Source organism: Botryllus schlosseri, chromosome 10, assembly GCF_051294905.1.
Source record: "Botryllus schlosseri isolate E-star chromosome 10, Bs_hap1, whole genome shotgun sequence".
Lineage (NCBI taxonomy): Eukaryota > Metazoa > Chordata > Ascidiacea > Stolidobranchia > Styelidae > Botryllus > Botryllus schlosseri.
Window position 1 is genome coordinate 25,934,549 of NC_137245.1, and position 14,693 is coordinate 25,949,241.

Sequence of the window (14,693 nt, forward strand, 5' to 3'; positions counted from 1 at the left end):
ACGGAATCGAAACAAATTATATTGGCCTGGTGTAAATGATCATTGCAGCCGAAAAACACCACGAATGCCACAAACGACAACATGCTCGCATGTACAGTGTACACTTTATACATTTTGGTTTATGCCAGGCATATTTTGATCTCACACCAGTCAAATGAAGAGTAACAGCTTATTGGTCAACGTCTTCTTGCAATATCAATTCCAACTGGTATTCAGGCAATACAGTTGAATATGAGTACGTTTATTGTATGTGTTGGCTAGGTTACTTGTTAAAATGAATCACAACTGTAAGCTTGATCCCCCACATGAGCGCCGTGTTCTTGTAGAAAATCTATGTAAGCTTGGACTCTTGTGTAAAAACTCGGTTCCGTCGTTTGACAGCTCTCGCCGGTGAATGGATTTTGGAGATGGAAGCTTGCAATTCCCGCTGCATACCATTCGCAGCTGCTGCATCGTTGGCAAACGAGAGTTCCGCCGCTATCCCCCTAAACAATAAGTTTACCCATATTCATGCAAAGCGTTAACCCAAGTTTAGTATATCCGAGCGCAAAAATACACAGCTTTATTAGACTAAGCTAAAGATTACTATAAACTCCGAATAAGACGCGCAACACGTGACTACACGGTTGGACAACCAAATTCGACTAGCTGGAAATCGGCATTGTTGCGAACCATCGGAGTGTCTCAATAGTTCATTGTTATGGTCTTTGTGTTGCGAGGGTTCAATTTCTCGAAAAAACGCAAGTTTTCGACATTTTACTGGCTATTTTGGGATAGTTGCAGTACTACGCCTACCATATTTTCAGCATCCGGAAGGAGGACATATCTAGCCGACAATATAACGAAAGTAGAATTGTTAAGTTTGAGTCTAATCATGTTTACATTTCGTAGTTGCAGGCATAAGTTACAAAAATCAAAGCAAAATTTAATAAACAGACACAAAATCAAACTGGCACCACATAAATTGCGACAGATCTTCGCGCGTAAAAAGGCCCAGATGGTGCGGAGAACGTCGAACAATGTTTGCAATAACAACCAAGAGTAGGGGCGAGCAACCAGCTATTCAGCAAGTCTCAGTAATCGTTTACAAATAAATTCTACGACTCGCCTAAAAGTCTTGTTGAAAGTCAAAGCAACTATAACGCGAATAAAGAGGACATTTGGACATTTCTTGCGTCCTCGGAGGATTACTCACTTTTCATGAGAAAAGACGACAAATCCTCCTATAAGAGGAAATATGGTAAGCCTATGCAGTGCCCTGATTAGGTCATAATTTATAATTTCGGAATCGGCGCTACAGTAACTTTCACCCATGACCACTTTCAATAAATGTTTCGATCGGGTCGCAAGCTATAAAAAGGGGCTTCTTAGATTTGTGTCGCGGTCTAAAAAGTATGAATTTTATTGGCATCTCGCGAGTCAGGCCCAATACATCGAAATAATATAAGTTAATGTCCGTATGCAGCGCTTTTACGGCCATGTATGAAATAGAGAAGGTGCATACAGCCAGTTGTACGCAATGTAGTTCTATGAAACATGTGTGACGCACGCGATCACAAATTGGGGTGCATTATTTTCCTTGCGGACCGCATTTGTACGGCGGGTGTTAGATTACGAGAACGGGACTATACGGTGCCGACCATTTCAACGATCGGACATATCAATATCGACCAGACAGCGACCGTCATTTTGGGTCAAGGTTTTATCGCCGCCATTTTTTTGACACCGCACTTTGCCGCATGTTGGTAAAAACTTCATGTCCGCAAGTATCCTGGCGTAGAAAGGGTCGGCGCCGAAATACCTGGTATACCGCGCAGGTTAGGGATTTCCAGAGAAACCAATGTCAGACGAATCTTAGCATAGCATCAAACCGATTTCTTTAATTACAAGATCAGCACATTTTCTTGATCAAGCCGTATTGTCGTAACCACATCTCGCTTATTGAGTACTCAGAGAGTACCCAACACGCTGACGTCGCACATGTGTAAACTAACCGTAGGAGATCACGCGAAACGCGAAGAATTTTTTTTGTGAAAGAAATTCAACTAATATTATATACACACTAAGAGATTGCTCTGATGCCGCCGCGACCCTAAATTATACCCTTCGCGACCCACGTATGGGTCGCAACTCATACTTTAAGAACCCATGCTACAACATTACAATATCTGTTTACAAAGCTTTAAGGAATTGCCTTCTCTGGTTTGCCAACATTGCCGTATGTTACTTATATAGAAATGAGACACGCCTTCTCCCTCTCAACGGGCATTGTATTGCTATCGTGCTGCGTGATGTCGTAATAAGTGGCACACCCCTAACCATCTTAGCCACGCTCCTTCATTCCATACCAGCATTGGGTACTTACGAAGCATGCACTTTGCGGAGTCAGTGACGAAGTGGCGCAGATTTGAAATTGCTGATCAAATATTAAATAGCGGGAAGCACACCCCGCGGCGGTTTGTACTGATAGCTGCGCTTCCTGTAGCAACACTGGCGATGCAAAACCTGTTGTAGGATCAGTGTCTAAAGAAAAATGGATCATTAGTGGGCTGGTGGGGTAAGAACATGTTCGTTTATCGACGGTAGCCTAAACTAGTGAACTGCGGTGATGGAATACTAAATGCAGTGGTTGATACTATTTGTAACGTCTAGGCCTGTGCAAAAACAAGGTACCTGAGGGATTAGTTTCTATTCAAGTCGAGTATCAACCATTATGACGTCACAACAGTGTCGATGATGTGGAAAGTTCAATATATACCCTTTTGAGACCACAAGGAATATAGCGTCTGTTCTACAGCATATAAATATTAATTTGGTTTTATTTCATTGCAGTTAGTGATAATGCTGTTGGTTGATTACGACTTCAGAAGATATGCCATTTCAACTAACGTGTGTAGCTTTGTTCTACACGTCTCGTGTGCTACGATACAATCAATCGAAGTTTACGGCCTTCCACCATAGTGTCCTATATGGTGTCGACACAGGCAAATCTCACGCCTCAGTGAAATTGTATCACGTCACAATTTACATTTGGCTACAGGCAATTTGACGGTCATTTTTGACCGGCTTGCCGAGCATTAAATTTGGTAAAACAGGTATCAATCGAAAGCTGACTCTGCACTGATTACGAAAATATAAATTTTATTCCGCTCGTGGCCTTGGAACTCCCACAATCAGTCTCGAATTTTTCATTGTTATGGAGATTTGCATTGGGACGCAACAATGCTGTCTGGCGAAACGAGAGAGTAGCTCAAGAGAAAATGAGCCAGACAGCATTGTTCAGCATTGTTGCGTCCCAATGCCAATCTCCATAACAATGAAAATTTCGAGGCTGATTGTGGGAGTTCCAAGGCCACGAGCGGAATAAATTTTATATTTTCGTAATCAGTGCAGAGTCAGCTTTCGATTGATACCTGTTTTACCAAATTTAATGCTCGGCAAGCCGGTCAAAAATGACCGTCAAATTGCCTGTAGCCAAATGGAAATTGTGACGTGATACAATTTCACTGAGGCGTGAGATTTGTCTGTGTCGACACCATATAGGACACTATGCTTTCACAGTGGATAATATAGTATCGAAACTATAATTTTCGATGATGAATTAACTCTTTGTGGCAAGGATCATATAATTTCACCACTCGAAAAAATCATATCTCCCTACTCGACTGGAATACCTAGAATTACACAGAGGTGGTCAAAGTAGTCAAGAAAGCTACTCAAGTAGAAGTAGAAGTAGTGATGAATAAATCTACTCAAGTGCGAGTAGAAGTACTTCTTCCATAAGCAACCTAAAACTACTTGAAGTAGAAGTAGAATTGACTGACTTTAAATCTACTCAAGTAAGTAAGTAGTTGTTAAAACGATCGTAATTCGTTCACATGGATTGTCAAAAGGTGCAAATTGAACTATGCGAAAGGTGCAGAGCTTGATTCATATTGATTCATATCCAATTTTCGACAGTATAAGCATTCGTCCGCATCATGGGTTGAAATGATCGTATTGATATGGAAATGCGATACTAATCCTCTATTTACTCGAGCAGAACGTTTTAGAAAATATCATGGTATGGCGCCCTCCCCCATATTGTAAAACCTGTAGTTTAGTCGAAGAGCAATACGGAGAAGTTGTATAGGATACGGTGTAAACACTTTGCGCGATTAGTAAACTTTAAAAAATATGGTGGATCGAAAAAATGCCGAACTGTGTAGCTTTATTTCCGGAAATTAAAGGGATTACCACACTTGCTTTTATACTACAACATGTATATTATCCAGACAAAAGAACTGATGTTAATTAGAACTCAAAGTATATGGTACTGGGAATTGAAAATTAAATAAAAATACTACTTCTGAAAGCGGAACATGTATTTCATGTCTTCAGTCCAGAAAGTTTCGAAGGTTGGTATGCTAAAACAGCTCTAAAACTAAAAAAAAGTCAGAGTCCACTTTTCCAGATTAGGACACGCCATGGACTTTTAGATTACGATATGATAAGTAAATGCTAGATTGAGAAACATCAGTTTCAAACGTTATGATGAGCCATAATATTATATACTGTGATGAAATATTTGATATGGCGAGCGGCGACAATGCGGTGTGCACGGAACCATGCCAACCCGCTACCTAAATTATATTCACCAATACTATAGTGAAACCAAACCGGTTACCCCGTATCCACTGCGCGCGAAGCGCGACGAAAATTCTGGGCTTTACTTAAATTTTATGAAAATTAAATGTTGATGCTCCGTGAAAACAGCCCCAAAATTCTTCAGGCTATCATCCCGATTGGAGGACTAAACTACTTCTACTTGACAAACTGAAAATAGCGAAAATTAAGTAAGTAGATCGCACAATATTACGAAGTAGAAGTAGCAAAAATCAGATCTACTTGAGTAAGTACCAGAAGTAGAGGAAAACTACTTGAGTACTTCGAAAAAGTAGAAGTACTTCGTTACTGACCACCTCTGGAATTACACTTTTCGATTTAAATTCGAGTACTCGACTCACTGTGCCCACCGCTAGTTACGTTCCCCGTTCATCACTTTTGGAACCTTTCCCCATACGGTATAAACAGATAGAATGCAAACATAGAAAGACTTAAGTATAAGTCTATGACCACTGGCGCTATAGTGTCGGTCCCCAGCATGGATGGCATCCGGCTCCTCAGCTCTGACCTCTTCGGTACCCCGCGGCGGAGGTCCATGGACTTTAAGCTGAGAGCCGCGTGTATTATACACCATCACTATGGCGATTATTTAACATGTCAAAAAAAAGTCAAAATTTTGTCGAAATTGTAGCGTTAGGTCAGAAATTGTCAAAATTGTTTACTAAGTCAAAAAAATGTTTGATCCCTGCATTTTGTTCGTATCGTATATTTTACAGCTTGTAGCCTACTTTATAGGCCTACCGTTGTAGACGGCCCATTGTCTGCTCATTGTGAATCATAAACGGCCAAATGAAACAAATAGGTTGACGTGGTGTTATGGTGAACGTACCGCAATATCCTAACTGAAGAAAGACTGCTTGGACATTGCATGGTTCTTATATCAAGAAGCACGTGATGAAAAATTGTGATGTAGGTAGACAACATTGCCAGAATGAAGCAACACGGTGTTTCACCAACAGTGTACGTACAACTTCAGTATTGTCAGCCAACAACTGCTGCTGTTGAACGTTCTTTCTCCATTTTTGGCAAGCTACTTGATAAGGACAGACCCTTTCTACCAGAGCATGTAAGAAAGTATCTTTCGTTGTACCACAACAAATTTTAATTATTTCTACCGTAATACGTGGTGTAACTACTGCAATTTTTCATAGGGCCAGATTTCGTTAAAATGTAAGTTTTTGATGAACTTTTTTCGGGCCGAACTACTTCGTAAGGTCAGACAGTTCCAACCAGAAATGAAGATAAGTGGTACAATTTTAGCATTGAGGGCGAAAACACCTAATTTTCATAAGTAAGGTCAAAATTTGGTCAAAATTAAGTTTTTTTAGGTCAAAAAATGTTAGTATTTTGATCTTATAGGTAAAAAATCGCTCTAACCATCATCAATCAAGGTACAGCAATTACCTAATATGCTCAGATTTAATTATAAATGTTTATCTAATATTGCAACCAATACCTCCCCATCCGGTAATAACGCAATTCATCCCCGGTGCGGGATCCTCCCCCATTGGTAGGCTCAGGGGCGTGGCGTAGGAAGGAACTTCTCTGAAAAGCTGACACGCGCACACGTTTAACAAACGAAATGTTGATGACTGTGACAAACTAGTACCTTCAACACCATGATATCATGGAAGACATCTGTGTAAAAGGGGAACGGGATCGCTTCGGCTACTGTTATATCCTCGCCAAGGTTAATATCGATCGATCCCGCCCGTACAAATCCAGCTTCACTACCCGTAATGATGCCGTTCGTTGATCTAGAAATTTCCGCGATAGATTTGCTTTGTATACTAGTAATTTCATATGCCCAAGACAACAATGTACAATACCAAAACGCGACGAGAGGATAGGAGGGTGTCAAAACGACCATGTGCTGTAGATTCATTTAGCATTCACAGTGACCATAATCTAGTGATACCATATTTCCTCCTTCAGGAAGATTTGTCGTCATTTTTCAAGAAATCTAAAATGTCTTCCGAATACTCCCATATGTTATCCATTTTCGCAATTCGTCCTCCTTCATAGATTTGAGAGCCAAGCGATCGCCAGGGGCGATTACAAATACCAGAATAGACGTGAAATCTGGATTTCGACGGCAAGGTTGCCTAGAAAAAGGTCAACTGGAATCGATGATACAGTTCGGACGAGTCTTTCAGGATTCGGGGCGGAAAAATTACCCTTCATTTTTAGTCAACCAGTCAATATTGGCAGTAAAATGGCTCCTGTCAAAGAATGCGATACTTCATCTATTGTGACTTGTGAAAAGTGTCCTCTTTTTCCGATCTCAGAATATGGTAACCCTGCCATACAGGCATTGAATCCTAGCATTACAGTGACGATGTTCTAGATCTGTGATTCTTAACCAGGAGACGCTGAGCCTTAAGGTCAAGACACATGCACGTGACTCATACAGTTGAAGTCACGCTGATTTGCCATATTCATTATACGACACGACCTCGGACGCTCAGCAACCTGCTTGAGTCGAGAGTCAAACCCGCAACCTTTGTGACAATTACCGTTACAACAAAGACGGCCGTTGGAGGCAGATGTACCCAGCACGAGCTATATGGCAAAATGAACAAATCAACACAGCCCTTGGCAAATGCTACAAATAGAAAATTGCTCCTAATCAGTTGGATAGCATCGACATGCGCTGTTATACAATATGACCGTCCTCCCTTATCGACCGAATAACGGATGTCTTACGTAAACTTGCAGTGCGCTGCAGTCATCACCATCTTCGGTGAGATGATGGCTCCGCCACATGAACCTATTGCGCCGTCCGCTCTGGGAAAACGATACTGAACCTACAGAAATGTATGTTTCGTCAGTGTCAGTTTAATAATAATTTCATCATTTCCAAACACCACAAGACTGCGATAATAGGATGGTGTCGAAACGGCTCGGAGTAGTCTTTGGAATCAGACACGCACCTGGGTCCAAGCGATGTAAATAAGGGACATGCACTCTTGGCGTGTATTTCCACCCGTGTGCCACCCCTGATATACGAATGTAAATATACAACCGTGGCACGCGAAACCAGTATCTACCTCAGACTTATACCGCGGCATAAATCGAGTACAACATTTTAATCCAAATTATACATGCACGTAGGAGCGTATGCACGTAGGCACGTAGAAATGATGACCGCGATATAATTCTGAGTTAGGTTATGTTTTCGCGTACCACCCTTATCGGTCCTTTGGGTGTGAAGTGAATACACAATCTTTTTGCTAATAGTGTGGAAAGAACTGAGGGATAACATAAAACGAGTAGTGATGAAATGAGTGACGGTGAATTGGTTCGTTTCTACGAAAGCTTCGACAGATTTCAATGGGATTTGGACGGAAACAATCAATAACAGAAGAGGGGAATTAGTGTGTATTGTTGGGTTTGGGGTTGCATTTGAAACAAACGGTTGTTCAAAACACTTTGTTTAAACAGTGTTTTAAACCGGTGGTTTTCAAACTGGGGGGTGCGCCTCCTCTTGGGGAGCGTGAAAGCGTGAAAGGGGGGCGCGAAGTCGCAGTTACCCGAAAAAATTTTCGCGCGCCACACGTTTTATCTCCAATTCATGGTATTTACTCTGTCTCTTGTCCGAATTTCTTATTCTGATTTCTCTCTTTAATATTTTGTGATATCACGATAAAGGAGCGCGAAATCTTTCACTATAAAAAATGGGGGGCGTGTCTAAAAAAGTTTGAAAACCACTGTTTTAAACGTAGGCCTTTAAAAAAAATTGTGTTCTGTTCAAGTTAATAATTGTACAAATACTTTCCAAGAACATGTTGTATGAGCCTACGGACGTCACAATTGAATATGCATGACGTCTTAGCTTAGAAAAAACATGTTTTAAACAAGGGCCTAGTTTAAACATGTTTGTTTTAAATTGTTTTTTGTTTTAAACACAACCCTTGTGGGTTAAACACGTGCGAAATATTGTTGCAAGGTATGTATACCACGCAGATGCTTCTGCGTAAGTGTGACATAAGTTTCAGAATATATTGTATGCTGCTAATTTAATTCTAATCTAATTTTTGAAATGTTTCTACGGTCTGATTTCAATTCTTGTCTAATTTCTCGTATTCCTGAAAATACAGCAGGAGTACTGTGTAGTGCGCAGCGAACCAAGATTGCTGTACACGTGTACAGACATTGGCCATTCTCATGCTCGTGAGCATGAAGTCTGGTTTGATGTACTGAACTTGATTCAATAATCAATTATCTGACATAAATACAGTTCGTTTGCATGGTATGAATACAGCTCCCCGTAATGACACATTGTAAAGTATGTACTGTTTTATTAGTTTCAGTGACGTGTCACCAGAATTGGGAAACTTGATAATTGATAATATTAGATAAACTCTAGATGCCGAATGAGACTAATCGGCGTCGGTAATCTAATTCTAGTCTAATACGTGAAATGTGTCTATATGATCTGATTTTAATTCTAATCGATAATATCTGGTTTTCTCGAAAATGTTGCAGGAGATCTGTACAGTGAAAAACGGTCCAAGCCTTGGTGCACAGGCATTGACCATTTTCGTGCAGATGACAGTGAAATCGGACTGGATATGTAGTGAACTTTATTTTTTATTTTTTCTTGCATATTTTCCTATTTCTGAATTCAGTTGACTTTTCAAGTTGTTACGAATTCAGTAATGTCACCGTTCCCTAATTTATACTCTAATCTAGTTTCTGGTTTTCCTAAAAATCCTTTAGGAGATGTGTGCATAGTGCTTATGTGATTGAACTGTGAATTGATATGAAGGGAACTTCATTCATTTATATGTCTTTTGAATTCGAAATTTAATTCGGTTTCACTTTTTTTTCGAATTCGGTAATCCTAATTCTAATTCTAATCTAGTTTTCTAGTTGCCAATTCTGCTCTTGAGAATTGCATCATCATAACATACATCAAGGTGCATTCTCGCACTGTGCATACCATCCAAGGCCATTGCCCTTCAGAGGCATCACTTCCTCCAATAATTCTGACACCGAGTGACCGAGAAGAATCCGACGTAGAGAATGCGTCGTCTGAACTTTGACAGCAACTTTGTCCATCGTAACGTAGTTCCCAGCCTGGTGGGCATTCCTCTGTAAGATGGGAATTCACGAAAATATTCGAAGTTGGGTTTTTCTGAAGTTACTTACGACTCATGCATTGGTCAAGCGGTGAAACTGCACTGCTACAGTAAGAGCATCGGTATTGATCGTTGCATTGTTGCTCTGAGACGCCATTGGCCGTTGGAAAAGGGAAGCAGCGCAGTGTCTCAGTTCCTCCGCATGTCTGGGCTGTAGATACGTAGGTAATCGACAATATACTCTACTAGCTTAGGGTTAGCATATTTTCGCTGTACAGAATCAGGAGATTCTTTGCGCCCACTAGTGGATTTTGAAATGAGGCATGCGAACATTGTTTCCCAGTAAGACGTTGTTACCATATCAATGCCTTGCTTATCTTATGTACACGAATATGCATTTTTGAGCATAGCGTACCGAATTCACTAGGATATTGAACCATCTCTGGTTTGGGCTCTGTTGATTGCTAGCGGCTAGCGTTGGTGTTATCATTTGGTCTGCAACTTGACTGGCCGAATGAATAACAGCTCTGCTTTTAATAATATTACCTCGGTACAATTCTGTGGTTGTATGTGGGAATCAGGACATAATTTGTCAGTCACTCCCTCCACCCCCAGACAAAATATTAAAATAAAATAATAAACACTGGTCTTGGAACCCGACCTCTTCGCGGTCACCAGAAGAAGAAAAAACAGTAAGTAATAAGTACCACCGGGTTGACACCACTGCATTGACGAAAGCACCCAAATGTGCGTAACTGACACTATAAGGTTATACCGTTACCTCTATAGGCTACCTATAATAATGGCCAGTACAATTAGACTTATTTCCGTAAATTATGAGTGTTTTTATTTATTTATTATTGTATTTTTGCGAGGGCTACCGATATTAAAATCAATCTATGTCCAAATTGTCCAGAGGCACTAAATCGCGCAAGACGCGAAGAAAATTGTCAAGTAGACTAAATATGCCCAAAATATGGTATTGTTTATGTTGGTTTACGAAAACATTTTGAGCCCCCAATCGGATGGTTTTGGGTGCGCCAGTTGCAACCCTGGGTGTAACGTCTTGCCTACAAACAGTTTGCGCCCCACTTAAACTAAAAACTGTTACGATTGCTACCTCTCTTAGAATAAAACGCGAAATGAAGTAACACTTTACTGAAATATACACGACACAACTCAAAAGACCATACGGAATCCATCATAGCCAATCCACACTGCATTGCTTCAATTTGCATTTCGCAGCGTACTCAGATGTAGGTCTTTCATATATTCTTTAAGATTGAATCATTGAACTCCTATACTTGCATAGAGATGATAGTTCCTACAAAATTAGTATATAATCAGACTATTAGAGTAATCAAAAAGAGTGATTATTGTGATTTAAAAATTCTTAATTACGAGGTAGCTAATAGATTACTATTTTAACACTCACGTGTGTCCGGCAAGTCTGAAAAAAGATTACACATAGTTATACTCGGGCCACTATAACTTCTAGTGTGCATGCTCTTCAAATACTCAAATTGCATATGGAAATATATATAGAATTCGTTATTTCACGTAGTCACCTTCGATTAAAGAATTCAATTGCCAATGTGTGGACGTAGATGCAACATTTTAAGTTTCGCTATTTTCCGAGTATGAATATTAATTATTAACTTAGAAGTTAGCTCTCTTAAGAATGGTACGTTTTCTCACCACGAACACAATTGTAAGCAGAATTACTGACACACCACGAGCATCCACGGTGCACACATTGGTACGGAGTTAATATCTCTGTCGGCGCGTCCCTGCAGTCGTACTGGGGTCCCATCCTCTGAGCGCCACATACAGTGCCTTAGGAAAATACAGTGAAGAATGTAGAGAATTGTGACTGACAAGATTTATTACAAACCTTGCATGCAAGACGGTGACCCCGTAGTGCACCAATGACATCCACTGAGCCAACATTGAACTTGTGTATCCTTCCTCGTAGGGTCTACATAGGAACATTCAGTTCTGGAACCAGTCGCCGCACAATTTCCGTCGTATGACATCGGAGCTGAAATGATGGATAATGAAGTTATATATTTTCTTATGCATCAGCACTTGAACAGTATATAGTTATCTGGTATTTATCCGGAGTCCTGGGCATCGAAATAAAGCTTTAACATACACTGAAGAAAGATGATGACTCACCATGGACTATCTCCTCATCCGTATACGGATCTAAATAAACAAATTAAACATAATTTCTTGACCATATATACTTGAAATCACTACCAATGAATCGCACTTTGGAAGCATTTATGTCCCGTGTGATGTGCACACCAGGAACAACCTGCCTCCCTGCAGATCTTCTTATCTGTTATTGAACCGCCGTTTAGGGTGTTGCACTCTGTATTCGATGACATGTCGACCCACGAGCATCCAGCCCCTGAACGTGAATAGGGGGTCAGTATAATATGCGGCATTAACTTATCAGTAATTACTCTTTCCAATATACCTTGGACGCATTTGGTTGCCAAACTATCACAAAAGTAGCAGCCGTTGTCCCTGCATTCTTGTTCGTTGACGGACACGCTAGCAATCGGACATTCAGATATCTCCTCTATTTCCCGTGAACAAGTCAGATCAGATACTCCGACTGCAGAACATAACAACGTTACCTGTTAGTATCTCAGGGTAATTACTCGGTACTCCTGTTAACGTTGATCAAGGGCTTGTGTGGTGTATGACGTGTGTGTGTTAGAACTTAGAAGACAATTACTGTTATCAATGATCCGCTTCATGCTTGACTGAGCCAGGATATGGATTACTAACCTACGTCAGAAGTTTCGCCTTTGTCAAATGTTTTCCCCCTCCTGCTATCAGACTATGCCAAGTTGTCTCAACACTCTAAACTCGCATGTGTACTGCACCCTATGATACAGGTGCGGAATTGCGGTAGGCTACGGTATCTATATAATACCGCATTGGACTATACTATAATAGGCCTACTGTTCGAAAAAAATCATGTTACGAATAAAAAAAAGCACAGAACCATATCAATTTACTGGTGATAAAAGCGAGTAATGCAGCAACCATTCGACTCATCGTATGAAACTCGTAATAAAATTCATAACCATCCCCTGAATTACAGTTCCTATATGTAGTCACAGCGTGACCAAGAGTACTGACAATACATCGACATTACTTCCAATTTATGCATCTCGTGAGTTTGAAACTATTCGTTGATCCCTGATTAGTTTGCCATACAAGATACTGCAACTGCGTAACTGCATCTGATCGAAAATTGGGACATCCAATATGTAGCAGGATAACATCACACACACAGTGGACCATGTCCGGCACAGCATAAAAGCAAATACTCGCTCGAGCTGGACTGTTTCACAGTGTTGGGATCAAGTCACTACCTTCGAGTCACGAGTCATTTCGAGTCATTACACATTTTGACTCGAGTCAAGTCAAGTCAATCGATTTTCGAAGGTGACTCGAGTCAAGTCAAGTCACTCGATTTTTGGAGGTGACTCGAGTCAAGTCGAGTCAAGTCAAGTCAAGTCACGAGTCAAGTCACAATTCAAGTCAAATTGCCTTTTCGAGTTATGAGGCGTGATTACGTCATTGTATTTTGCTAGCTGTCTGAAATGCTGATTGAGTGGTCATTGATTTTGAACAGATGACGGAATGTAGAGTTGAATATACACGGAAGCAAGGCGCTGCATCGCTCTCATATAAGTAGAACCAATAAACTACGTAAGTAATTGCACAGCCTCAGTTACCAGCCAAAATAGAGAATAGAGAAACGAATTGATAAGATGCAATACATTACCCTTTTGCAAACGGAGGCTACACTCGAAGGGGAACCGATCACGCATTCAAAATTAGCAATCAGAATCTTCATAGAATCTGTCCCACTGAAGGCCTTTCAGCATTCATTGATCACCAACAAGCTAAATTTCTTGCACACATAATTTAGGGTTACCATATTTTCGTTTCACAAATTCCGAACGCTCTTCAGCGCCCACTGGCGGATTACCAAATCAGGTGTGAGCACATTGTCGACTAATCCTACATCGTTAAGTCATGTTCACGTCACGCTGGTAACATTATTTATCAGCCTATTGCCGATGTGCACTGCACCACTGAGTTATATAAACACCGCGTATCCGGTGGTTTCCAACCTTTTATGATCGCGACTTCATTTCCAATTTGAAAATGTGCCGCAGTCCAGCTCAAAATTTGATGAGCTGATTACTAATTAGAGGTCGGCACATTTGTCCACACTTACTCACGGCCTATTATGGAAGCTAATTACGTTCAACATCTCCGCGAACCCCAGAATAAAGGTAAACTACCCCCGGGTTTAAAACCATCATCTTTGAATATAAAGCATCCAAACGGCCTGCCCTAAACCGACTATATGAATATATCGTTATTTTGTAATTGCGATTACAATTAGACTTCTTTTGTAGATGAAGGTTATTTATTATTTATTTGTGATCGCAGTTTTTACGAGGGTGGTAGTCCCCATATTAATACCAGTATATATGACACTAAATCGTGCGCAGCGCGAAGAAATATTTCATGTAGCATAAATCTGCCCAAAAATAATCTTGTTTATATTGATTTACGAAAAAATTATGAGGCCTTCGAAATTTCGGACATTTAGGCATATTTTAGAAATTCCTCCCGGACGCATTTTTTACAGTGAAATTCCGGACATGTCCGGGAAATTCCGGACGTATGGCAACCCTAACATAATCCGAAAACATAATGACAGTGTCGTGAAGTTCAATAACGTTTGAAGATGAAAGAAGTACGAAAAAAGGAAGACCCTCCGCAACGCTGATGAACAATGTCCTCAATCGGAACGACACCGACATCAGGACATTCTCAAAAGCAGCACTTTCAAGGGAAATTTAATTTATAACTTAAATCTTTGATGCTCTCTTTTTTGATGAA

General features: G+C 40.5%; 1 protein-coding gene and 1 long non-coding RNA gene across 2 annotated transcripts in view; one reads left to right on the forward strand and one right to left on the reverse strand.

The window, feature by feature from the left end:
- The window catches only part of LOC145447775 (uncharacterized), a 244,252-nt gene that overhangs the window by 36,758 nt on the left and 192,801 nt on the right, over window positions 1–14,693 (forward strand). The window lies entirely within an intron of this gene.
- LOC145447760 (plasma kallikrein-like) lies at window positions 226–13,921 on the reverse strand. The gene is made up of 13 exons (XM_080326023.1): window positions 12,235–13,921; window positions 12,025–12,165; window positions 11,928–11,957; window positions 11,644–11,790; window positions 11,448–11,585; window positions 11,185–11,199; window positions 9,820–9,960; window positions 9,611–9,762; window positions 7,372–7,472; window positions 6,275–6,422; window positions 6,122–6,218; window positions 2,366–2,523; window positions 226–485 (listed from the first exon to the last, which is right to left on the reverse strand). The coding sequence occupies exons 2-13, from the start codon at window positions 12,140–12,142 to the stop codon at window positions 270–272; spliced, it is 1,461 nt and encodes a 486-aa protein (XP_080182149.1). The 5' UTR covers window positions 12,143–12,165; window positions 12,235–13,921; the 3' UTR covers window positions 226–269.